The following is a 21,274-nucleotide window of genomic DNA, read 5'->3' as shown; positions in this document are numbered from 1 at the left end:
AAGCCACTGATGAAGCTCAGATGTACAGGCTCCATTGCAGCTCCATTATCGACGATGGAAGCAGCATTTCGAAGACTGTTTGTTCCCCATGAGAAGCCTTGCAAGATCGTCGTTTCTCTGTGAAGGTAGGCAAATGCTTAGTTGTAGTCTTTGCAGTGTTGCAGCATTCCAAGGGTCGGTTTTCTGTTCGCATGAATCACTATTGGACAGGCTGTACTTGCTCTTAGCACTCGTAATTCCCCTCTTTGCATCCACGCACCTTCACCTCAACAAATGTGTGTCGCCAAGATCACCTGATAAGGTGGCGATTTTGCAGCAAACACAAAGGCAATGACTGGCTCAACTTCATATTCACTTCTTACTTCAGGACTCCATTACCGAGACTATCAAATGCTTCCGTCAAAGACCGACGACTTAGACACCTTGCGTGTTATACACTCACCTGAGGACTCAACACCCGATGACCACAATGCGCAGCCCTCAGATGATGGCCGAGACGAGCACATCCATATCAAATCGCAGGCTCTGAAAGGCCTAAAGCCCTCATTCCACCGCAACACGTAAGTCTCTTACCAATCCCCGCCTTCCCTTTCTCACAAACTCAAAGATACTCCGGAGCGCTATTCTTCAATATATGCGCCTTTGTGCTCCCAGCGCTCTACGGTACACTTTCGAAGCTATGGGTAGCCAACATCGACTCCTCCATGGTCGTCACAACCGACATCTATACGTACATTGGAGTTGTCGCCGAAGTCCTTAACGAAGGCCTGCCACGAGCTTCATATCTGATCATCGGCGATACCGCTAGCCGCGGCTTTCGAGAGAGGGTGCAGCTCGCCCACACACTCATTTTCTTCCAATCGATTCTGGGTCTTATCATGAGCATTGGCTTCGTGGGCGGTGCGTCGACCTTTGCTAAAGGCTTCGTCCCGGTAGAGGTGCGGGACGTTAGTGTAACGTATGTTCGCATATCTGCCTTTTCGGCTTTCAGCTCTGCGGTCGAGTATGCTGTCAACACATCTACTCGTGCACTCGATAAGCCTGATGTGCCGCTAGTTATCAGCTCAGTCAAATTTGCTATCAACATTGTCCTGAACTTGATCATCATCTCGAAATTTCACGTTGGAGGCATCACGCCAACAGTCAACATGCAAGCCGGCATCTCGCTTGCTTGTAATCTGACTTCGGCGTTTGCTGGTCTGGCGTATTTCATCCACACGACGAGCTTCAGCAAAATATCTGCTATCAAACAAGACCGGTCGAGCCATTCCCTCAAGCCGTCACTATCGTCACTTCGTGTACTGTTCAAGCCAGGCTTCGTATTCTTCACAGAGTCTGCAATCCGCAACGCGCTCTACCTGTGGTTAGTGCACGGCATTGTCGGTCTCGGCAGTGACTACGCAACAGCATGGGGCGTATTCTCCACTATACGATGGGGCCTCATCATGGTTCCTGTATCTGCACTTGAAGCCACGACGCTCACATTCATCGGGCATTCGTGGGGACACGTGCGCGCGAGTCTGGACACCCTCGACAATCCACAGCCACGTCTCTCATCTCGCCAACTCTGGCATATCGCCAGATGGGCATTCTACTCGGTCGGAATCGTGCTCGTGTTCGAGATACCGCTTTGTCTCTTCATGTCCTTTCTCGGCGCACGACCTTTTGCCCGCTACCTGTCCGGCTCAGTGGAAGTCTCGCGGATTGCGGCGCGGATGTGGCGGACTATCGATTGGTGCTATATCCTTTACGGTGTCTCGACGCAGCTCGCTGCCATTCTCGTGTCCACACGACCAAGATGGTATTTGTACCAGTCGCTTGCTTCCAACATACTATATGTGCTGCCTTGGGCAGTTGTGTGCCAAGTCGTCGATCTGAACGCTGGAGATGCTTGGACGTACCATAGTTTGGTTTTTGGAGGAAGTTTGGTGTTCTCTTTCTTTACTATAGTGGTTGTTGACAGTGTGTGGGCGATTGGACTAGGACGAGGCAAGATGAGAGCATGACATTGAAGTTTGTAGGAAGGATACTTTGCAGTAACATGGGACGATTGGGGGGTGACAAATCAGATTCCCGAACTGCAAGAGTGCTGGAGGAATTTTCCTGATTATTTCAATTGATACCATGTATGTAGCTTCTAACTGTGAAGCCTACCTCTTTACTACACCATTTTACCTTTCCGCAAACGCTACAACTCTTTCATTATATAAGGCTATTATTCACCTACAATCCCATCATATACGCCGTGCTCAAATGCATAGATCGTGAATTAATCATCAAGAACAAAAGCAGCCTATTTTGCTTTACAATCGCTGTTCAGCTCATGCTTCGGCCACTTGTGCCCGGTTTGATCCCATTGCTATCATGTTGTTAGTCCAGACCTTCTATTAGACGTCCAGAATATTCGACTTACAGTGAGGTTAGGGTTCGTGTAAGCGTTCATATGCTCCTTGATGTACTTCGTCGTCTCGAAGCCCGGCGGGTCACACGTGACCAGTTTCTCTTCGCCCTTCTTTTGATACCACCTCACATAGTCAACCCTCATTACAGCGGGAAAATTCATGTGTTCCCAGTCGATCCAGGTCCAGGAATTACTGATACCAAGATTGAGAATGAGGCTCATAGGTTCTTCGCTGATCTGTCTGGCTTGGATGTTTCCATTCGGTCCGATGGCACGCCCGTCCATCATGAACATGGTCTGGTCACCGACTTTCCAGCTGATGAAGGCGTCTTTGCCTTCGCCAGGTACATACTCAAAAGAGTAGCGTTGGTATTGCTGACCATCGAACCAGTTCTTGTTCAGATTTGTTGTCGCGGAAATAGCCTGTTGATAAGGACCACCGGTGTAGCCATTGTACCAGCTTACACTGTAGTCTGGAAATGCGGTAAAATTGTAGTTGGGGTACCAGTGTACGTCGAACGGGGCGACCTGGAAGGATTGAGTAGCAATGGGCATATTTTGTGGTGAGTAGGTAGCACCGACTTCGATGATGTCAATTTCTGGTGCCCCGCGGCCGGTACCTGGAGTTGGATGATCTTCGCCAGGGCAGGTACAAGATGAGAGGCGTTGGCCGGGGAGATTGGAGAGGCCGTCTGAGGATGACTGGTTCGGGGTGATGCCGACATCGCACGCCTGGTAGGTGTATGGCCACATGCCATCAGTTGTGCTCAAGTAGCCCGGTCTGCCTAGATTGCCCATTGTCCAGGCACCAGGCCACATGCCTGGTACCCCGGCCGGACCAGGAAGTGAGACGGAAACCTCGAAGATGCCACCTTTGAAGCAGAGATGGTTCCAGCTGTTCAGCATACCGGACCGGAATTTGAGGCCGTGATTCTCGAACTGGTCCAGTCGCAGCTCCAGTGTTCCTTCCCAAGTTGTCACTGCATCCGGATCGTACCACTCCAAATCCTCCGTCGCGCCATACCAAATATCAGGGGCAAAAAAGTACGGGTCGTCGCCTTCATAGAAGGTGCGATTGTTGTCGTTGAACTCGTCGCTAAAGACCAACTCATACTCGTCGCCGAACTCGCCTTTCTTCTCCATGGCGTACTTGGGAGTGTCCGGGTCAATCAGACCTGTCCTGATGTTTTGTAACAGTGGGTACTTCTTGTTGTTCACGATTGCCCATGGTTCTGCCTGGGGATACTTGGACATTTGACTCAACGGTGTCCCGTAGAATGAGTTGTACCCGATGATGCCTAGTGCCGAAAGAATGGGAAGCCCCAAGAACACAAAGAAAAGTCCGACCACCATGATGAACAGACCAATCGTGGAGACGATGTTATCCCGTGAGAAATGGTCCTTCAACTTCACTCTGTATTTAATGTCGTCGTCTGGGCGTGGCATGTGCATCTCATCATCCGGCTCATCCTCATCACCAATCAATGGCCACGTTGCCATTCCCTTCTCTTCATATGGCGCTGCAAGGCGGTCGTCTATGAGTGAAACGTTCTTCTCTGGGTCGTACAAAATGTTTATCTTAGTTGTAGATGCAGTTGGTGTAAGGTTGGGCGTGAGGAACGGGTTTACTGGATAGACTGTAGCCAACGGTGTGGTTGTGCCAGATGTTGGCGCAGACTGGTCAGCGAGCTGTTCAGATGATATGCTTCTTGCTCCGGCGAAATAAGGACTGAAGTAGCGCGTATAGTCACTGCCGAGATCCTGCATCGTCAGTGGGCTACCGACTGGGCGCGCATTATGGCTCGTCAGTTCTTGTGTGCTTTTATGTCGCGTTCGCAGCGGGTGCTGATGCGGAGGTCTGAGGAACGGACGTCGTTGCGACTTCAGGTCTAAGGTAGACTCTACTTGGTTTTGGGTTGTGTGTGGGGGTGCATCTCCGCTCGACTTGGAATCTTTCGACTCGATCGTGTTTTCGCTGTGGGTGGACGACCTCGCTAGCTTTAGAGATGGTGATGGTGACGGTGAGCGAGAGGTCAGCAGTAGTTGAGTCTGTGGCAAAGACGAAGTAGAGCCCGACTCGGAAGAAGAACTTGCATCATGGTTTGGCGATGCTGTGTGCATTGGATGGAAGAAGGCAGTCTGGGAGCTTGATGCTTCTGTATCGATGTTGCGCAGTGATGATGCAATCTTTTCTGCATTCAAACTGGCGGTTGATCGGCCTGATTGCTCAACGTCTCCAGCTTCTCGTGTCAGCGGTCCCCGCGACGCGGGGCGCGACACTGCCTTTTGTGGTGGGATCATCGTTACTCTTCTTTCATTCCACAGGTTCGGCCCGTCTCTTCCCCACAACACTCTTCAACGTCGAGAGTTCACGGTAGCCAACGAGCTCAGAATCTTAGCTGTCGCTGCACACCGTGTCGACTGGCGCGGTGGTAGACCAGGGCGGTTGGGATATGGGCGGGGTGAGCGATTGAGGCGGAGTATGCAGTGTTCAATGTGTCCTACGGACGCGCTGGTTGTCGAAAAGCTTGGACGTGGTGTGCGACCGGGGGACTGTAGTTACACGGGATGAGGGTGGTAGCACTGGTGCTTCTGGAGGGAGGTACGCAGCATGAAATGCGTGAGCCAGTGCTGGAGAAATTATTCCATGAGCGTTGGAGGTAGCGAGCGAGGTGAAGGTGAGAGCAAAACAGGGGACACGGTGCTTTTGTTGGGTCATCATCCCAGAGGAAGATAGTACAGCTCGTGTTGATAGTGAGCCCGCGAGACGGGTAAACGTGCTCTGGCCAGCCAATCAACGCGCACTTGACTTTCATGAGGATGTGCACCCCATCCGCATCGAGGGTGGTTAAAATGAGTCCGAGCGCGCCTACGCTGATGCAGCACGAGCTTGCTGAATGCATGCGCCTGCCCGAGGCTACCGTGCCGTACGTCTAGACAAGCCGGGGAACGACCAAGTGAATGAATGCATTGCGAGAACCAACGTTGCCAGATATCTGGTGTTGAAGCCTGACAACAGATGAGATGCCAAACGGCAGGACGCCGTCCCTGTACGTCCTTGCTTTTTCCGTCTGGGGTTGCAGGTCAGACGAAGAGGCGCCCGTCTGGATGGGCCTGTCGAACTCGGTGCACGGACTCCTGCAACATCGAAGAAAACCGCCAATGCTTCCAACAGTCGCTCTCGGCCTGTGACCAGCCACGATGCTCCAGTGAGCTAACCCGCACGGTTGCCGAGTTGGGTGCAGACGCAGGTTGGACCGCGACTCTTTCTCAAACGACAAGTTGCTGAAGTTCAAACCGACCGTTCAAACCGACCGTTCAACGGCGACCAGGATCTGTCGACTGACTCGACCGGTCGCAGATATCTTTCATTGCGAGCAGCGGCCGAACGGTGCTTCAGCCTCAAATCAATTGGTTGAGCGCTTGGCTGATTTCGGCATGTGTCCGCAGAGTTATCGTGATAAGGCTGCAAGGCTCAATCCACCGAACAGCCTTGCGAAACACGTGATGTAGACGTTAACGGCTGTTACAGTTGTTGTTCCAGCGGCGCCCTCTCTATGGTGAAGAGTATCGGTTGGTCTGTCTCAACTTGTACCTCGTCAGCCTTGACGTGGTTGCTAGTGCTGACTTGACCTCCCATTTGCGTAAACCAGTCTTTGACGTCCCATTCCAGTCCAGTGGTACTGATAGTCGCTGGGCCATAGACGGGAACAAGCCCAAGGTTTTCCGTGAAGAGTCCGCTAGATAGCAGACTGCGAACAGCTGTCCGTCTACTCCTAAGAATCATGGAGAGACTGGATTCCGAGAAGAGCCATAGACGCAGGTTTGGGTGTTTGGTCTCTTCTCTCATCATCTCGTGCAAAAGCCCGAGGCCTTGGTCCACTCGGCCTGCAAGAGTACCGAGGATCAGTACATCTTTCTGTGACGCTGCGTTGTGTCTCGCAGATATTTTCGACAATGTTTTTCCAAAATCCGTGCTGTACTGGTCGCCATCTCGTAGTACCTCAACATCATGAGACTCGTAGTATGCGCGCACATCATCTCGCAGCGAGTCGAGATCGCCGTGAATGATATTGGGCAGCTTGGTAAGAGTCAGGTGGCCTGTGTGAAGATGGAATGCACTTTGATCACCCACATATTGAGCTCTTTGTTTTTCGAGTTTGCCATTGAACATGTCATGAAGCCGGTTTGCACCACCATCAGCGCATATCCGGTAGTTTGTGTGTTTCCATAATCGCGAAAATGAAGCAAAATCGGTAATGGGTTGGTTTAAAATGAGGAGATCAGGCGGATTCGCTGCCTTTTCAGGATGATCGCCATCGGCCAAGAATATGGTGGGGTCCAACTCGCAATACTCGGGGGTACTCATGCTTCCAAAACGAACAGATGCTGTGTACAGACGATGTATCAAAGCCAAACGGAAAACGTAGATGACGCGCACACACGTGGGGTCGAAGGCACGAGGAGGGAGCTCCGATGCGATTACGCGAGACGCGCTAGAGAGACACGAAGCCAACTTCACCCTGATCAGTCATCCTCAGCATCTCTTATAACATTCCACAGCCAGCTCAAACGTGCCTTCTTGTCACTGGTCTGCTTCAAACCCACGCTGTAGGCATGCAGTGCCTGGTATGCAGCCGTGCGTCAGAAAACCCGGTTTAGGCGGTCCCCGAACTCAATCCCGAGTACCATCAACACCGGCCCAGTGGCTTTGTATTATGTCACCCACATTCTGGACACGAGACAGCTTCCATGCTGTTGCCAGGTTTCGCTTACATCTAGTGCCTCAAGGTATGAGGCGAATTGGTTTGCTACAAGATTAAAATCGCAGATATCAAAAGTGAGAAATCGCCCTACGGATATTTTGCGATCGAAGAAATGTGGACATTTCGACCCGAGAGCCCAAGGGCAAAAACGACAATTCGGATATGCTTCGAGACCTCAACCAAAGCGAGCGTCGTTAATGATGTCGCCTTGTGCATTCGAAATGCGCAGCATGTCTTTCTAAGCACCATAGCTACTTGCAAGGTCTCAAAGATGGAAAGCTTTGAGCAAGCTTCAGCTAATGTCCGTGTTTCAGGAGATCTAATTAATGACACCGTAATGCACTGTCATCAATATGTACCTAGTCACAGAAGCAGCCTTGCATAAGCGTGGGGCCATTGCGAAAAACTGACTGCTCCTTGGACAGGTTGTCACTGTCAATCCTTCTAGAGCTTGACCGGACTTCACCTGTAACCAGCTTACTACCAGACCTTTAGGGTCGAAACCATTTTATGGCTACGCTCTAGCGCCACGCAAAAATTAGATCGATCGCTTGTACGGGGCGACGCATCTACAACAGAGAGTCTGTTCAAAAACTTCGCATTAGTATCATATCGTGACATGCACAGAAGCGATCGGGTGCAGGGGTCCCTGGTCACCTTTCCAAAAACAGATTGGAGAAACTGGGTCCACATCAACACCACAGATCGATGCCATCTCACACACAACCGCCGGCAATGCGACATGCTAATACACGAAGACTACCACTCACACGTCAGGAAGAGCAGTCTCTTGTCGCTATACCTCAACTGTCCCCCTCGGTACAGGCCAAGATCACAAGATCTTCGGTAAGAGGTCCGCTCGCCTACGGACATCTACACATGACCCCTGTAACCGATCGCGCACTGGCTTCTCCAAGTTTGAGCCCCAGCGCCATGCGACAACTCCGGCTCTACAAACTGAGCAAGCTTCAATCGTCATCAAGGCTTGCACGGTACCTGTGAGCATGCAGGACAACCCCCTGCTCATCCGGACTTTTGAAACTTGCACAGCTACTTCGGATCACATTTAGCACGGTCACGTAACCCACTCAAGTCGGGTTTCTGCTTATGTTCGGCATACTAGAATGCTCTGAACTAGGGTGCAGACTGACTGAACCATGCCACAGCCGCAAAAGAAGGACCAGTGTAGAGCGTTCATCCAAAAGGCTGTGCATACTTTGTCGCCGACTGAGTCTAGCGCCATGCTGGCTACTGCACCGGGCGGCCATCCTGTTGACCCAGTAGTATGCGCCAAGCCCGATCACTACTCCAAGTAAGACGTATAATACACCCAAGTGCCGGACTTCTTAAACATCTCGCATACATTTCGACTACACATTCATTCTGTACTCTGAGATACATACGCGATTCGCTGAGCAAAATTGGGCTTATCTTGAGTCCCACACTCTTTCCAGGCCAATACTACCGTACATTCTTTTTCGATGGATCAGCCAGCGAAGATCAAGCCTGTACCTTCGAGCGCCGCAACAACATCATCGTGTTCGGGAGCGCCGTCGTGCAAACCTCCGAATCCCTACGCACGAGACTCGTCGAGACGAGCAATTGCATGTGTTACTTGCGCAAAAGCAAAGACAAGATGTGACAAAGCTGTTAGTTGTCCACGGTTCTAGGTGATACACACACTGACCCACGCTCTGATCTGCAGCTACCCTCCTGCTCCCGCTGCGTAACCAAGGGCATCAAATGCGATCCACGATCTACACGTCGCACATCAGATAACAACCACCGCCCTCTCTCTACCAAGAAGCCTTTTTTATCTTCAAAGCGCTTTGCAACGCCTGGCATCCTCTCTTCGTCAAGCGCATTTCCCTCCCCACGAAGCATTCCCTCATCCCGACAACAGGGTGTCATGCGCGCACCCTCGCATATTGATTTCCGGACTGCAGTCAAGATGAGCCAACAAGCAGCCATCATATCTGGAGTGCCAAAACTCGCTCCCTTGCCAACGTATCACAACCAGATTGTTGATGAGTGCTACTCATACGACCTAAGCCCAGAACCCGACCTTTGCCGCTTCACGCCAGAAAGTGAGCAGGCGTTTTCTAGGGGGACAACACCGCAAACGCCCGCGGAACCGATGGGATATCACGAACCTTTTTCTTTGGTCGATGACTTGGACTATCTAGACTGTCAGACGTGGTCTGGCAACGAACTAGTGCCTGTTGGGCTTGGCTTTAGTGACATGGAGATGCCAGCTGAGGAGTGGATGACGCCAACGCCCGAGCCCGAGGAGATGGCCCAAGCGAACATGTTTGCGCTGAATCCCAGCTTCGCAACGCCGCTGCAGGTGCACAGCAACATGGAGGCTACCTCCAACGGAATGACTGCGGACTGGTCCAGCTTCCAAACCCCGGCCCAGAATCACTCAGCCTCAGACGCAAAGCCCGCTACCGCGCTTTCCTCCCTCGGCGACTGCTCCTTCGACTCGGGAATCGTCATGCAGAGCGAGTGGACCCAATCCCAGCCACACGGCACATACGTCCACATGGGACACATGGTTACATCAGCACCGTACGTGCCGAAGATGCAGGGCATGCCTGACAACGCACCGGTGTGGGAGGATGTGTTTATGCCGAGCTCAGTGCCCAATTAGGAAGAATTTCGAGGCGTCTGGCGTGAGAAACGTGTACATGACAGTCTGTAACGGAAACCATCGAGCGTAGCAATCACCGTGTTGGACAGAAGGGGTGGATGCTTGATCCGCGTTGAAGTGACGGAAAAACTAACCCGCGTGTGAACTCACCCAGGCCTACGGCGAGTCAGCCAGCAGGGCGTAGAGTGCGAGAAGATGGGAAGAGCAGACGGTGACAGCGAGCCATTGTCCACCGAACGGCGTCGTTTCGACACCCGTCCATCGTCTAGAACCCGCGTGTCCCGCGAAGCCGAGACGTTGTATGCAGCGCGCAGTGAGAACAAGGCACGCCGCTCTTTTTTCTGCTCGCTGGTGTCCCAGGAACAGTCCCGACTGATGGCTTCCTCCCAAGCTTCTATGTCGCTTTCGTGGCGCTAGTCTAGCTTGGAATCCCCCCTCTCCTGTGCAATCGGTTTCTGGAGTACAGCTGTACCGTTGTAATATACCAAACAGCTAGCTAGCTAGAATAGATACCAATGCTCACACCTACTACGTCTGCACATATCCAGATCTACCATCTCCATCCTAACATTACAAAGTAAAGTAACCACTACTCTAGACTCTATCAACAATCCCGCCAAGAGAAGAAAAAACAGAGTTAGAATAGATAAAAGTAGATTTATACACTACTTCTAATAACTATAGAGATATTTACTATTATTATAAGAATTAGCACATCTGTGATTCTGTACATATCTACATCTACCCTAACATTACAGAGTAAAGTAACCACCACTCTAGACTCTAGAGACAATCGCACCAAGAGAAGATAGAACAGAGGTAGAAGTAGATTTAGATATATTTGAAATGAATTCATGTAGAGATATTTGCCGTTGGTTATTGTCAGGCGCTGGGCCCAGAGGTACCTCTGCGGCTCTGCCAGTCTTGGCGAGCTACCATGGGGCTAGTCAGCCCGGACTATACAAGGGTGTCGGAGGTTATCGCTGATACACTAGCGATTAGTCTTGTTACTACATGCTACGTACCTCGATACACCTGCTATCCTCTTCAACCCTGTCCTCCCTTGTGATTGCCTTGTATACTCTTTACAGTTATATAGAAGTGCATCTACAGCAGGTAGGTTACTTTGGTAAGAGAATAGGGAAATGAAAATGTAGGCGTTGCTTATAGTGTAGGTATATGTTGTCAACACTTGGTGAATAGAATAGAATAGGTGGGTAGACGAGATGCTTACAAGTCTATCTACAAGCTCTACTAAAACTGCGCTATCCTACTCACACTCTATATCGTACCTGCGGACTTCGAGGCCACGCCGCCACTTGGCCGTCGCGCCAGCAGCCGCTAGCCAGCGTGCTCGACAATCTCACTAACGAGCTTGCCATCCTCGATCCAGCTGCGCATCTGCTCGGGCAGGGGGTTCTCCGAGTAGTCGTCGTCGCTCGGCAGGTTGATGTTGATGCTCGAGCACTTGCTTGTGAAGATTTCCGTGTTCTGGCTGTCCTTGCCGAGGTAGATGGTGGCGCCGTCGACCTGGTCGAGGAGGACGGTGGGCAGGGTGCCGATGACCTGGAGGGCAAAGTTGGGGCACTTGATGACGTCGACCGAGGAGATGAGCGAGTCGATGATGATCGAGGTGCGCGACGAGTTGTCGATGGAGATTGCGTTGGCCTTGCCGTTGATGCGGATGGTGGTGTTTTTGCAGCGGGAGATGAGGATGGAGTGGTTGAACTCGGCGTCGAACTCGACCACCTCGCCAGGGTTGTCGAAGTTGTCCTGGCAGAGGTTAGCACATGGGCAAGATGCTGCTTGACAAGACCTACGATGATCCACTTGTTGCCGTCCAGCTCCTTCTTCGGTGGCTTCTTGGTGCGCATCGTGTCTGGCTTGCGCGGAGGCGCTGGGCTCTTGCCGCGCAGGGAGCCGTTGCTGTCGCTCCGCGTGGGCACCGGCGCGCTTGTTCGCAGGGACGGGTTCTTGTGTGTCATTTGGCTCTGGTCGACCTTCTTCAGCCCCTTTGTGACGTCAGCGCCCCTGTTGAGGTCGTCGAAGACGGCGTTCATGTCAGGCGCAGCCTTCTTGGCGGGAGGAGCGGCGCCCGGGGGTGGAGGTGGGCCTGGTGGCGGGGGAGGGCCCGGTGGGGGTGGGATGGCGGCTGCAGCGGGGCCTGAGGGTGCGGCGGAGAGGTTTCGGGCGGCTTCTTTGGCATCGATGCCGTTGCTGTTCCAGGCGACGCCGGTGGGGTGGTGCTTCTTCGCGTACTCGGCGAGCGCCTTGAACAGCTTGTAGTAGGCCTGGACCCACTCGACGTTGGTCTTGTCGGGCTTCTCGCGGTACTCCTTGAGCACCTTGTTGCCGTACATCTGGGCGCCGCCAAACAGCTCGGTGATGTACTCGTGCGGCTTGGGGCCGCCGCCGCCGCCTATGGTGACCCAGCCCAGCGAGCCCACGCCGTCGGCGACCATGGACAGCGGGTCCTTGAGGGCCGGCTCGCGGTTGCTCTGGCGGACCTCGTCCGTCTTCTCCATCGAGGCCTGCAGGTCCTTGAGGAAGCCCATGATGGTGTGGTCGTCGGGCTTCTTCGCCCTGGTGGCAATGGTCAGGAACCTGCGCTGCGCCGCGAATGCGCCCTCGACGGCCTTGGACTGCGTCTCGATGACGCTGCCCAGCTTGCGGCTCAGGTCGAGCCATGTGTGCAGCTCGGTGCTGGCGAGCTCGTCAAAGGCGGCAAGGGACGGGGGCAGGCTCTCGACGGCTTTGGGTGTGGGAGCAGCGGCCGCCGGGGCGACAGACGCTCCGCCCGCGGCCACGGCGGCAGCCGCTCCGCCGTTGCTGGCGCTGTCGTCCTGCGCAAACGACGACGACGCGATGTCCTCGAGGCGGGACGTCGCAGCTTCGAGCCTGCGGATCATCGAGGTCAGCACTCCATCTGGCTTCTTCTCTCCGGCGTCACGGGGGCCGATGGATCGCTTCTCGGGCTCGCTCATGGTGCGGTTGGGAGGGGGTGGAGGTGGAGGTGGAGGTGGAGGTGGAGGTGCAGGTGGAGGTGAAGGCGCAGGTGCAGGCGCAGGTGCAGGTGGAGGTGCAGGTGGAGGTGGAGGCGCAGGTGGAGGTGGAGGTGGAGGCGCAGGTGCAGGTGGAGGTGCAGGTGGAGGTGGAGGCGCAGGTGCAGGTGGAGGTGGAGGCGCAGGGTACGCACCGCTTGATCAACGTCGTCAGGCTGTTCATGTTGTTCTGGGCCATGGCTGCGGGGAAGGTGCTGCTCGCGCAGGGAAGCTGTGTGCTACGGCCAGGAGCTTGGAGGCGTGACAGACGGCGGCGCGCTGCAGCTTGTGCACACTTTGCGCGATGCTCGAAGAGAGGGTCGAGCAGCTCGTGTGACGTCGGATGGGCCAAACGTCTGCCTGGAGCGCTGGACACGGGGTGAGGGATACGTAGACAGGGCCAGGAGAAGGCTTCGGTACAACGGCTTCCTCAGGCCATGGCCCTGCGGAGGGTCCACGTCTGCGCTAGTGCTGCAGGCCAACCAGCGCGGAGCTCAGCATCACCGACCGTCAACGCGGGGGTCTGTCGGTGGGTGGATGCAAGACAGTGTTCGATTCCGTCTCTGATCCGTGAACGCTTCCAGAGGTGGTTCATCCGAGGGAGGGTTGGATGCTTTATGGGGGTGCAGTCACGCACACGAGACCCCACCTTTGCATCACTGAATCAAGATAAGTCACAGCATAGACAACACTCCTGAGCACCCCTTCCAAGTCAGGACATCAAGACACTCCGAACAAGCGTCCAAACCACAGCATAGACGAGACACAGCATAGACAAGACAGCATCCAGAGAAATGGCAAACGCAGGCTCCCCAATCGTCATGTGCACGCTCGGCATGTTCATCCTCGACGAGATCGAGTTCCCGGCGCCCAAGCCGGGGGTCAAGGACATTGTCGGCGGGGCCGGCGCCTACTCTGCGCTGGGGGCGCGCATCTTCTCGCCGCCACCGCGGTCGAGGAGCGTGGGCTGGATCGTGGACTGCGGATCCGACTTCCCGGGCGCGTTGCGCGAGTACATTGCGTCGTGGGAGAGCGGGGTGCTGATGCGCGAGACACCGGGCCGGTTGACGACGAGGGGGTGGAACGGCTATGGAGAGAAGGAGCACAGAGGTACGTCAAGGGAGGGGGCGAGGGGAGGGGCCAAGGAGGGGGCGAGGGCAGGCGTCTGACGCACGGCAGCTTTCCGCTATACGACGCCCAAGCTTCGGCTGGGCCACGAAGACATCCAAGACACCGACCTGCTGTGGGCCAGGTCCTTCCATCTCATCTGCTCGCCGGCGCGATGCATGGAGCTCGTCAGGAACGTCGTGCAGCTGCGAACCCAAGCTTCTCCCACGACGGAGCGCCCGCTCTTCCTGTGGGAGCCGGTGCCGGACCTCTGCGTTCCGGGCGAGCTGGACAGGTGCGTGCAGGCACTCAAGCACGTGGATGTCGTGAGCCCCAACCACGGCGAGCTTGGCGGCTTCTTTGGCCAGTCCACGGACGGGGCGGAGCAGGTCCACCACCGGCTGGTCGAGTCCCTCTGCGGTCAGTGGCTGGAGAGCGGGATTGGGCCCAACGGCAGCGGGGGGGTGGTGGTGCGGAGCGGCAAAGACGGGTGCCTGGTGGCGCGGCGGGGGTTGCGCAGGTGGATGCCTGCGTACCACGAGGACAGCGACAAGGTGGTGGATCCCACGGGCGGCGGCAACGGCTTCCTGGGGGGGTTAGCGGTGGGGTTAGTGCGGTGCGGAGGTGTTGCGGAGCTCGAGGAAGCTGCGGTCTGGGGGTCGGTATCAGCAAGCTTTGCGATTGAGCAGGTCGGGATGCCGGTGCTGGCTCACGATGCACAGGGCGAGACGTGGAACGGGGTTAGTGTGTCAGAGAGAATGGCAGCGTTCAAGCAGAGGCTGGATAGATATGTACAGCCGTAGACTACTGGGTGTAGTTGATGTTACGACTACTGGGTGTAGTTGATGTTACGACAAATGGGTGTTGTTGATGTTACGACAAATGGGTGTTGTTGATGTTACGACTACTGGGTGTAGTTGATGTTACGACAAATGGGTGTTGTTGATGTTACGACTACTGGGTGTAGTTGATGTTACGACAAATGGGTGTTGTTGATGTTACGACTACTGGCTGTTGCTGATGTTACGACAACTGGGTGTTGTTGATGTTCCACGCTCGCCGTCCCTCTACTGCGCCTGCTCCTTCCGCTTCTTCTCGTGCTCGACAATCTGGGTGCTCCAGCTGGGGAGTGTCAGCAGGCGCGTCTCGGCGCGGGGGGACCATCAGGCGTCGGCGTGGGTGCGTGGAGCGACGTACTATCGGCTGGGGAAGAACCTGCCGGGCTCGGGCATCTTGTCACGGTACTCGCGCTGGGCGCTCACGGACCAGGCCATGCCGACGATGCTGACGAGGACGAGGCCGATGACGGCGGTGTTGGCCCTCCAGTTGGCGGGCTGTGTGTACCAGCCACCGGCGGGCGACCAGACGTGCTTGGGGTATCTGAGGGCGCGGTCAGCGGTCAGCGGGCGGGCGAGGAGCGGGCGAGGAGCGGGCGGCGGCGGGGGCTCACGGGATCTTGCCTCCTCCGCCCATGGTGAAGAGCAGCTGTGCAGAGGTCGGGGGTGCGTGGAGCGCGGTGTGTGGTGCGTGGAGCGCGGTGTGTGGTGCGTGGAGCGTGGGGCGCGGTGCGTGTAGCTTGCAGCGTGCAGCAGCGCGGGCTCGAGGTGCCGTCGCCGGTCGCCCATCGCCGTCGCCGTCGCCGTGAGGGCTGCGCGCTAGTCGGGGCTTGGCGTCCGCGCGCCCCAAATTCTCAGAACCTCAGCGCTCGTGGCCGCGAGCGACGCCCTCCGCTGCCGCTGCCGCCATCCTCGCTCTCGTCGCCCGCTGCCCGCTGCCCGTCCCCCGCCCCCTCGCCGCCCATGAAGCGCATCCCCCTCTCTCGCTGCGCCGCGCAATGGCAGGCAGCCCCGTCCGCGGCGCCCTCGCCCTCGCCCTCGCCCTCGCTTCGCCGGCCCTCGTGCATCGCAGCCCGCACCGTCACCCCCCGCGCGCGCTTCCAGACGACCGCCGCCATCCCCAACGACGCCGGCCTGCACGTCGAGCTGCCGGGAGAGCGCGCGCCCGCCGCCCGCCAGCCCGCCGCGCGCAGGAGCCGCTGGCCCACGCCCCTCGAGAAGCTGCCCTCGCCACACCCCAGCGCCGCCGAGCGCTCCGTCAAGCTGCACGCCCTGCGCAGCCGCCTGACGCTGCCCGAGCGCTTCCCCCTCCAGACGCTCGCCCGCACCCTCGTCCACCCCTCGGCCGACGCCAATCCCGCCTTCAACAACGCCTCGCTGTCCATCCTCGGCCGCCACCTGCTCGGCTACTACACCACCGAGTGGCTCATGTGCAACTACCCGCGCCTGCCCATGGCCGTCGTCTTCGCCGCCGTCGACGCCTACATTGGCCCCAGGGCCCTGGCCACCGTCGCCGCCGAGTGGGGCATCGAGGCCGCCGCTGAGCCCGGCGGCGAGCTCGACCCCGGCCTGCTCCAGTTCAAGCGCATCCCGTCCGGCGCCGAGCTGCCCGCCTCCCTGCGCCGCCAGCCTCCCTGGAGCTGGAACCTCACCACCACCCACAGGATCATGAAGACGGACGAGTTCGGCTCCGACACCCCCGCCCCGAGCCCCCACGCCCTGAAGAGCTCCCCGGTGCCCATGGAGGAGGCCGCCCAGTCGTTCGTCAGGGCCCTGGTCGGCGCCCTGCACCTGCAGCTCGGCGCCCCGCTCGTCAAGCGCTTCTTCCGCGCCCACTTCACCAGCCGACACCTCGACATCAGCACCCTCTTCCACTTCCGCACACCCACCCGCGACCTCTCCAAGCTCTGCGCCCGGGAAGGCTTCGACGCCCCCGTCGCCCGCCTCATCTCCGAGACCGGTCGCCTGAGCAGACACCCCGTCTTCATCGTCGGCGTGTACAGCGCCAAGGACAAGCTGGGCGAGGGCGCCGGCAGCTCCCTCGACGAGGCGCGCACACGCGCCGCCGCCGCCGCCCTCAAGGCCTGGTACCTCTACCAGCCCGTCCACGTCACCCTCCCCAGCAGCACAGAGGGCGAGCTCGACACCTCCAAGTGGCGGCCCAACCTGATCGACTGCGGCGAGGTCATTGTCTAGACGATGGAAAATAAAAATAAAAAGAAGAAACCCTCTTGCAATCCTTTCTTTGGCGCACGGGATAGTCATTTGTTCACAATGTACACAACGCATCGAGGGCCGCCATCTTCTTCACTTGTACACTTTGGCAGCTTCCACATCGAAGAAGCAGAAGGGGAGGAGAAAGTCCTGACCAGAGCAGAGGAAGCCTGGCAGACACACCGTAGCAGCGACCGAGAGCGAGACCGCGAGCGAGAGCGAGAGACGAACCAAGCTGTGTTGCAAACACCAGCCAATGTCCAATGTACCATTATGTGCCACCATCCGGGGTACCAATGAATCCAACCCTTTTTTTTCAATCTCTACGTCTTGTTCATACAGACTAACTTGGAGTGTTGCAGTGTTGCAGTGTTGCAGTATTACAGTATTACAGTATTGCAGTATTACAGTATTGCAGTATTGCAGTATTGCAGTATTGCAGTATTACAGCACTACAGCAATACAGCAATACAGCACTACAGCAATACAGCACTACAGTATTACAGCACTACAGTATTACAGCACTACAGCAACAGTCTTGATGAGCTGGAGAAGTGATGAGGGAGGTAGATGGATAGATGGATAACCATCAATCACAACACTATATACAGACCCAATACCCAACAATCATCTTATCTTGTCTTAAGAGAGGGGAAAAAAAAAAGAGAGAGAGACGCTCAAAGGGTATCGTGCTGAAACTCTGGCTTCTACCGCTCGGCTCGTCTGTGAAGAGGGTGCTGAGCTGACGTCCCGCCTCACCACCCCCCTCCTGGCTCTAGCTTGCGCGACTGCTGCTGGAAATAGCCGTCGAACACGCTCAACTCGGGTCGCCGCGGGGCTGCCCTCGACGCCTTTGCTCTGCTGAGAGGCTCGGGCTCGACATCGACAAGCGTGCTGGCCGGCGAGCTGGCCGTGCCCAGCGAGACGGACACCTGTCCGCTGTAGCCCCCGCCGTCCAGACTTCGTCGCCTGCCGCCGCTGACCTTGCCCGACCCCAGACTGCCCATGATGACGCCCATCTTGATCCGCTCTTTTGGCCGCGGCAAGACCATCTTCTCGATGATGCCCAGCCATTCTGCTTCTGCCTTGAGCTGTCTCAATCTTCTCCCAGAGCCATTCAGCCCGGCCCGGAGGTTGGCGTTGGTCGATGCAACGAGCCTGCTTCGCCAACTCCCCACTCGATCCAGGTGTGCGTGGAAAGAAGCATCCTGCGTAGATCCGGCTCTGTACTGCGTGAACGCGGCCAAGGATTGGTTTTGTGCTACTGTGAGCATGGTGAGGAAGATGCACCCCAACGAGAAGACGTCGGCCGGCCGCTTGCCGCGCGACACTATCGCCTCTGGCGCTGCGTATATGTATGTTTGGTCCTGAAAGTACGTGTGCAGCTGATCCAGCCGTTGCGATGTTGCCATGGTCGGGCTGAGTGTATCCATGTTGTGTCCAATCTCAAACGGTGCGAGCAGTATGCGAGCGCCGTCGACTAACATCTTCCGTGGTCGAATGCTACGATGACAGATGGACTGCGAGTGGAGGTACTCGATCGCGGATGCAAGGTCGTACATCCAGTCTACCAATATGCGAGAGCGAGCAGGCTCGTTTCCCGGCACTGCCAGATACTCGTCGAGGCTGCATTGTGCTCTCTCTACCACAATACCCACATGACTCGGCTGCGCGTACGAGCAGAGTAGTTTTGCTATGCTCTTGTTTTCGAGCTGCTTGAACTTGGTGATCTGTTCCAGTAGAGCAGTCTTCTGGGACGGGCGAGTCGTGACAAAGCGCTTTCGCACCAGGACACGATCGTCGCTGCTGCCCAACATTCGCACACGGTCGACACTCTTCTCCGAGTTTTTCGAGGTGCGCATGACCTTTTCGGATTGCAAAGGCACGCTCTCACGCGCGACAAAGTCCATGTGGCCTCCGTTCATCGGCATCTCCTTGGACGTTGCGCGCCACTGCTCCTCCACGACTTTACGGGCGTCTGCTACAATGCCCTGGAGCCGGTCCTCGGGAAAAGGCAAGCTCTCGTCTCTCAGGTCGAAGAACGATGCTTGTCGCCATGAAGCCACGTCGTCACATACGTAGAGGAGTATGGCGAGGCGTGGGTTCGACAACGTCCACTGCCATATCCTCTTGATCTGACCCGCGTCCCAGCCTTGTCTTCGACAGAGGTCGTAGAACCATCCGGAGAGAGACTGGCCCTGCGAAGACAGAACGGAGGTGTTGATGAAGCCATGCACTAACGGAGTCACAGGAGCGACGGACTGGCGATAAGGATTTGGGGAACCGGGGAAGGGTGGCATTGGCGACGCAGGGAATTCGATGTTTTGGAATAACTCTCCATTTGGCGAAACCGGAACAAACCCGGCGATTGAATTCATGGGCCGCAGAGGTTGGGGCGCAATCGGTGTTGGTGTGGTTGATCGACTTGTATATGGCGGGGTACGATTCGGGCTGTTTTTGGGTGAGGACTTGGGCGATTTGCTCGAAGCGACTGAACTTGGACTTGTCATGACGTTCGACCACGGGTTGTTGTTCGTGGTAGTTGGAGTGGTACTTCGACTGGTAGACGTCGAGACAGAAGAGGATGTTGGAGAAGAAGGTCCTCGATTGTACCAGGTTGGCTCCTCGTGCAGGTTGACCATAGATATCGTGTGCGACAAACTGTATTGGGGCTTGTGGTAATCCCCAGATGGCGTGCGCCATGGCGAGTTTGAAGAATTCGCCATTGTTGGCAACAGAGCAGACGCTATAACGAGTGGCTCGAATGAGCGACGATGCAACACCAACACGCGTGGTGATGGTAGCAGCCGGTAGCTCAGGCGTCAGCAGTAAACATGAACGACGATCAAAAGTGGTGTTGATTGGAAACGCAAACGTAAGAGCAGACAATGAACAGAGGTCGCGCGCAGAGGCCTCAGTCGTCAGCAGAAGTACCAGCCGACTTGATCCGGGGCAATGTAAGGCCTACTTCCATCAACAACGCAGAGGCCTCTGATGTGTTGGCAGCGAGTCGCCCGCATTTGTGCCACATTAGTAGAGGTTCACAATATATGGCCTTAGGTATGTGTGTTGGGCGAATGCAAACTGGGCACCATCGCACCCTTGCGGAATAGTCATATGCAAGCGAACGTGGCCACCTGAGACTCGCCTCTTGCGTAACAGTACAGCTTGTGCATAGGTTCGCAGTGAAGCAATCCCATATGGTGCCAGATCACCCAGGGACCTCGTGTGTAGCGCGCGAGCCGTCCCGAGGGTCTTTCTGCCGCAACCGTTATTGGTCGGTGGTGGATGAGGCTGCCGCTTTGCTGCAGGATCAAGGCTGCGGTGTCACGAGCTCGAGCCTGATTAAGTACAGGACCGGCCTGCTTCGCGGACGCAGAATACATCATAAGTACCGGCGAGCCAACTGGAGGCCCTCCTGGGTAACGGTTGCTTGCTGATCCAGAAAGACTAAGCCACGATGTCCAGCGTCACCTGCTCACCGTATCTCCTCGGCACCTAACGGGCGGGTAGAGCATGCGTCTCCACGAGTGTGGGTACGGGCCCGTAGTTAGTTTAACTTTTTGCTCTTAGTGTGTCGAAATGAAGAAATGATTTTGCGACGCTCATCAGCACATGGGTGTTGTGTGTACGATGGAAGTCCATGCTCAGGCGGCAGCGCTTAATCACCGGCGGGGTGAAATGTCCGAATCGCATGCTCGGCTGAACCGCCGGACAGACCATGTCGGTGGACCTAATCTCGAAGTGGATGTACGACTGCGGCTTTACGATGTGGACGCGAGTGAAAGGTCAGAGGGTGGATGAACAAACACTTGGGTTGCATCTGTGCACTGATCAAGAGCAGCCACGAACTCGCGGTCTGAACGCGTCCTGCCTCACCACCACATATCCATCATGTCAAAGACTCCAGAGCACTAGCCTGCGTGCTCGTCTCTTTTGCATAGGCAGGCTTCGCACTGAAATTTGTCTCGAGAGGAGTTGACATCTGATCTAGGAAGCCAAGAATGCCTGACAGCGGAGATTGGCACTGAGGAAACCTCCATGACATGACGGTCATTGCTGCAGTGGCTCAACTGCCTTGAGACGAGGGTGGCGCGTACAACGGGGTTCAAGGAAGATGTGTGAGGGTGAAACCATGCATTCGGAAGAGCTCGGTAGAAATGGCAGACGCGGCGCTGATTGGCTACGATGCGCTGGCCTGCCAAGCGCCTCTAACATCGTCTGTGCTCAACGACACAGAGCCTCAACACTAATTG

General features: G+C 56.0%; 9 protein-coding genes across 9 annotated transcripts, besides 15 other annotated features; 4 read left to right on the top strand and 5 right to left on the bottom strand.

Annotated features, from left to right (window-relative positions):
• Nucleotides 1–390: 390 nt before the first annotated feature.
• EKO05_0000939 (uncharacterized protein) lies at nt 391–2,006 on the top strand (the record flags this gene model as incomplete). The annotated part of the gene is made up of 2 exons (XM_038936688.2): nt 391–560; nt 608–2,006. The coding sequence occupies 2 exons, from the start codon at nt 391–393 to the stop codon at nt 2,004–2,006; spliced, it is 1,569 nt and encodes a 522-aa protein (XP_038803480.2).
• Nucleotides 2,007–2,293: 287 nt separating this feature from the next.
• EKO05_0000938 (beta-glucan synthesis-associated protein) lies at nt 2,294–4,702 on the bottom strand (the record flags this gene model as incomplete). Its single annotated transcript, XM_038937052.1, has 2 exons — nt 2,294–2,359; nt 2,414–4,702. 2 exons carry the CDS (start codon nt 4,700–4,702, stop codon nt 2,294–2,296), a joined length of 2,355 nt encoding a protein of 784 aa, XP_038803479.1.
• A 1,225-nt stretch (nt 4,703–5,927) lies between these two features.
• EKO05_0000937 (Thiamine diphosphokinase) lies at nt 5,928–6,770 on the bottom strand (the record flags this gene model as incomplete). The annotated part of the gene is made up of 1 exon (XM_038944842.1): nt 5,928–6,770. One exon carries the CDS (start codon nt 6,768–6,770, stop codon nt 5,928–5,930), a length of 843 nt encoding a protein of 280 aa, XP_038803478.1.
• A 1,878-nt stretch (nt 6,771–8,648) lies between these two features.
• On the top strand, nt 8,649–9,820 carry EKO05_0000936 (uncharacterized protein; the record flags this gene model as incomplete). Its single annotated transcript, XM_059635532.1, has 2 exons — nt 8,649–8,816; nt 8,873–9,820. The coding sequence occupies 2 exons, from the start codon at nt 8,649–8,651 to the stop codon at nt 9,818–9,820; spliced, it is 1,116 nt and encodes a 371-aa protein (XP_059491515.1).
• Nucleotides 9,821–10,620: 800 nt separating this feature from the next.
• Nucleotides 10,621–10,656: a tandem repeat.
• Nucleotides 10,657–10,698: 42 nt separating this feature from the next.
• Nucleotides 10,699–10,931: a mobile genetic element.
• A 230-nt stretch (nt 10,932–11,161) lies between these two features.
• On the bottom strand, nt 11,162–13,060 carry EKO05_0000935 (suppressor of rasval19; the record flags this gene model as incomplete). The annotated part of the gene is made up of 3 exons (XM_059635531.1): nt 11,162–11,593; nt 11,641–12,718; nt 13,017–13,060. The coding sequence occupies 3 exons, from the start codon at nt 13,058–13,060 to the stop codon at nt 11,162–11,164; spliced, it is 1,554 nt and encodes a 517-aa protein (XP_059491514.1).
• Nucleotides 11,465–11,498: a tandem repeat.
• Nucleotides 11,918–11,965: a tandem repeat.
• Nucleotides 12,815–13,008: a tandem repeat.
• A 595-nt stretch (nt 13,061–13,655) lies between the features above and the next one.
• EKO05_0000934 (uncharacterized protein) lies at nt 13,656–14,771 on the top strand (the record flags this gene model as incomplete). Its single annotated transcript, XM_038936553.1, has 2 exons — nt 13,656–13,971; nt 14,041–14,771. 2 exons carry the CDS (start codon nt 13,656–13,658, stop codon nt 14,769–14,771), a joined length of 1,047 nt encoding a protein of 348 aa, XP_038803475.1.
• Nucleotides 13,980–14,023: a tandem repeat.
• A 261-nt stretch (nt 14,772–15,032) lies between the features above and the next one.
• Nucleotides 15,033–15,071: a tandem repeat.
• Nucleotides 15,036–15,441, bottom strand: EKO05_0000933 (uncharacterized protein; the record flags this gene model as incomplete). The annotated part of the gene is made up of 3 exons (XM_059635530.1): nt 15,036–15,090; nt 15,166–15,348; nt 15,419–15,441. The coding sequence occupies 3 exons, from the start codon at nt 15,439–15,441 to the stop codon at nt 15,036–15,038; spliced, it is 261 nt and encodes an 86-aa protein (XP_059491513.1).
• Nucleotides 15,231–15,276: a tandem repeat.
• Nucleotides 15,371–15,411: a tandem repeat.
• Nucleotides 15,442–15,472: 31 nt separating the features above from the next.
• Nucleotides 15,473–15,558: a tandem repeat.
• Nucleotides 15,559–15,574: 16 nt separating this feature from the next.
• Nucleotides 15,575–15,611: a tandem repeat.
• An 84-nt stretch (nt 15,612–15,695) lies between these two features.
• Nucleotides 15,696–15,744: a tandem repeat.
• On the top strand, nt 15,704–17,000 carry EKO05_0000932 (54S ribosomal protein L3 mitochondrial; the record flags this gene model as incomplete). The annotated part of the gene is made up of 1 exon (XM_038944841.2): nt 15,704–17,000. Exon 1 carries the CDS (start codon nt 15,705–15,707, stop codon nt 16,998–17,000), a length of 1,296 nt encoding a protein of 431 aa, XP_038803473.2. The 5' UTR covers nt 15,704.
• Nucleotides 15,826–15,852: a tandem repeat.
• A 210-nt stretch (nt 17,001–17,210) lies between the features above and the next one.
• Nucleotides 17,211–17,247: a tandem repeat.
• A 127-nt stretch (nt 17,248–17,374) lies between these two features.
• Nucleotides 17,375–17,464: a tandem repeat.
• A 309-nt stretch (nt 17,465–17,773) lies between these two features.
• EKO05_0000931 (uncharacterized protein) lies at nt 17,774–19,721 on the bottom strand (the record flags this gene model as incomplete). Its single annotated transcript, XM_038936694.2, has 2 exons — nt 17,774–19,279; nt 19,380–19,721. 2 exons carry the CDS (start codon nt 19,719–19,721, stop codon nt 17,774–17,776), a joined length of 1,848 nt encoding a protein of 615 aa, XP_038803472.2.
• Nucleotides 19,722–21,274: the final 1,553 nt, after the last annotated feature.

The sequence above is a fragment of the Ascochyta rabiei genome, chromosome 1 (genome assembly GCF_004011695.2).
Source record: "Ascochyta rabiei chromosome 1, complete sequence".
NCBI classification, from domain to species: Eukaryota; Fungi; Ascomycota; class Dothideomycetes; order Pleosporales; family Didymellaceae; genus Ascochyta; species Ascochyta rabiei.
Note: the sequence above shows the minus strand (reverse complement) of the source record. Positions and strands in the feature narration are given on the sequence as shown.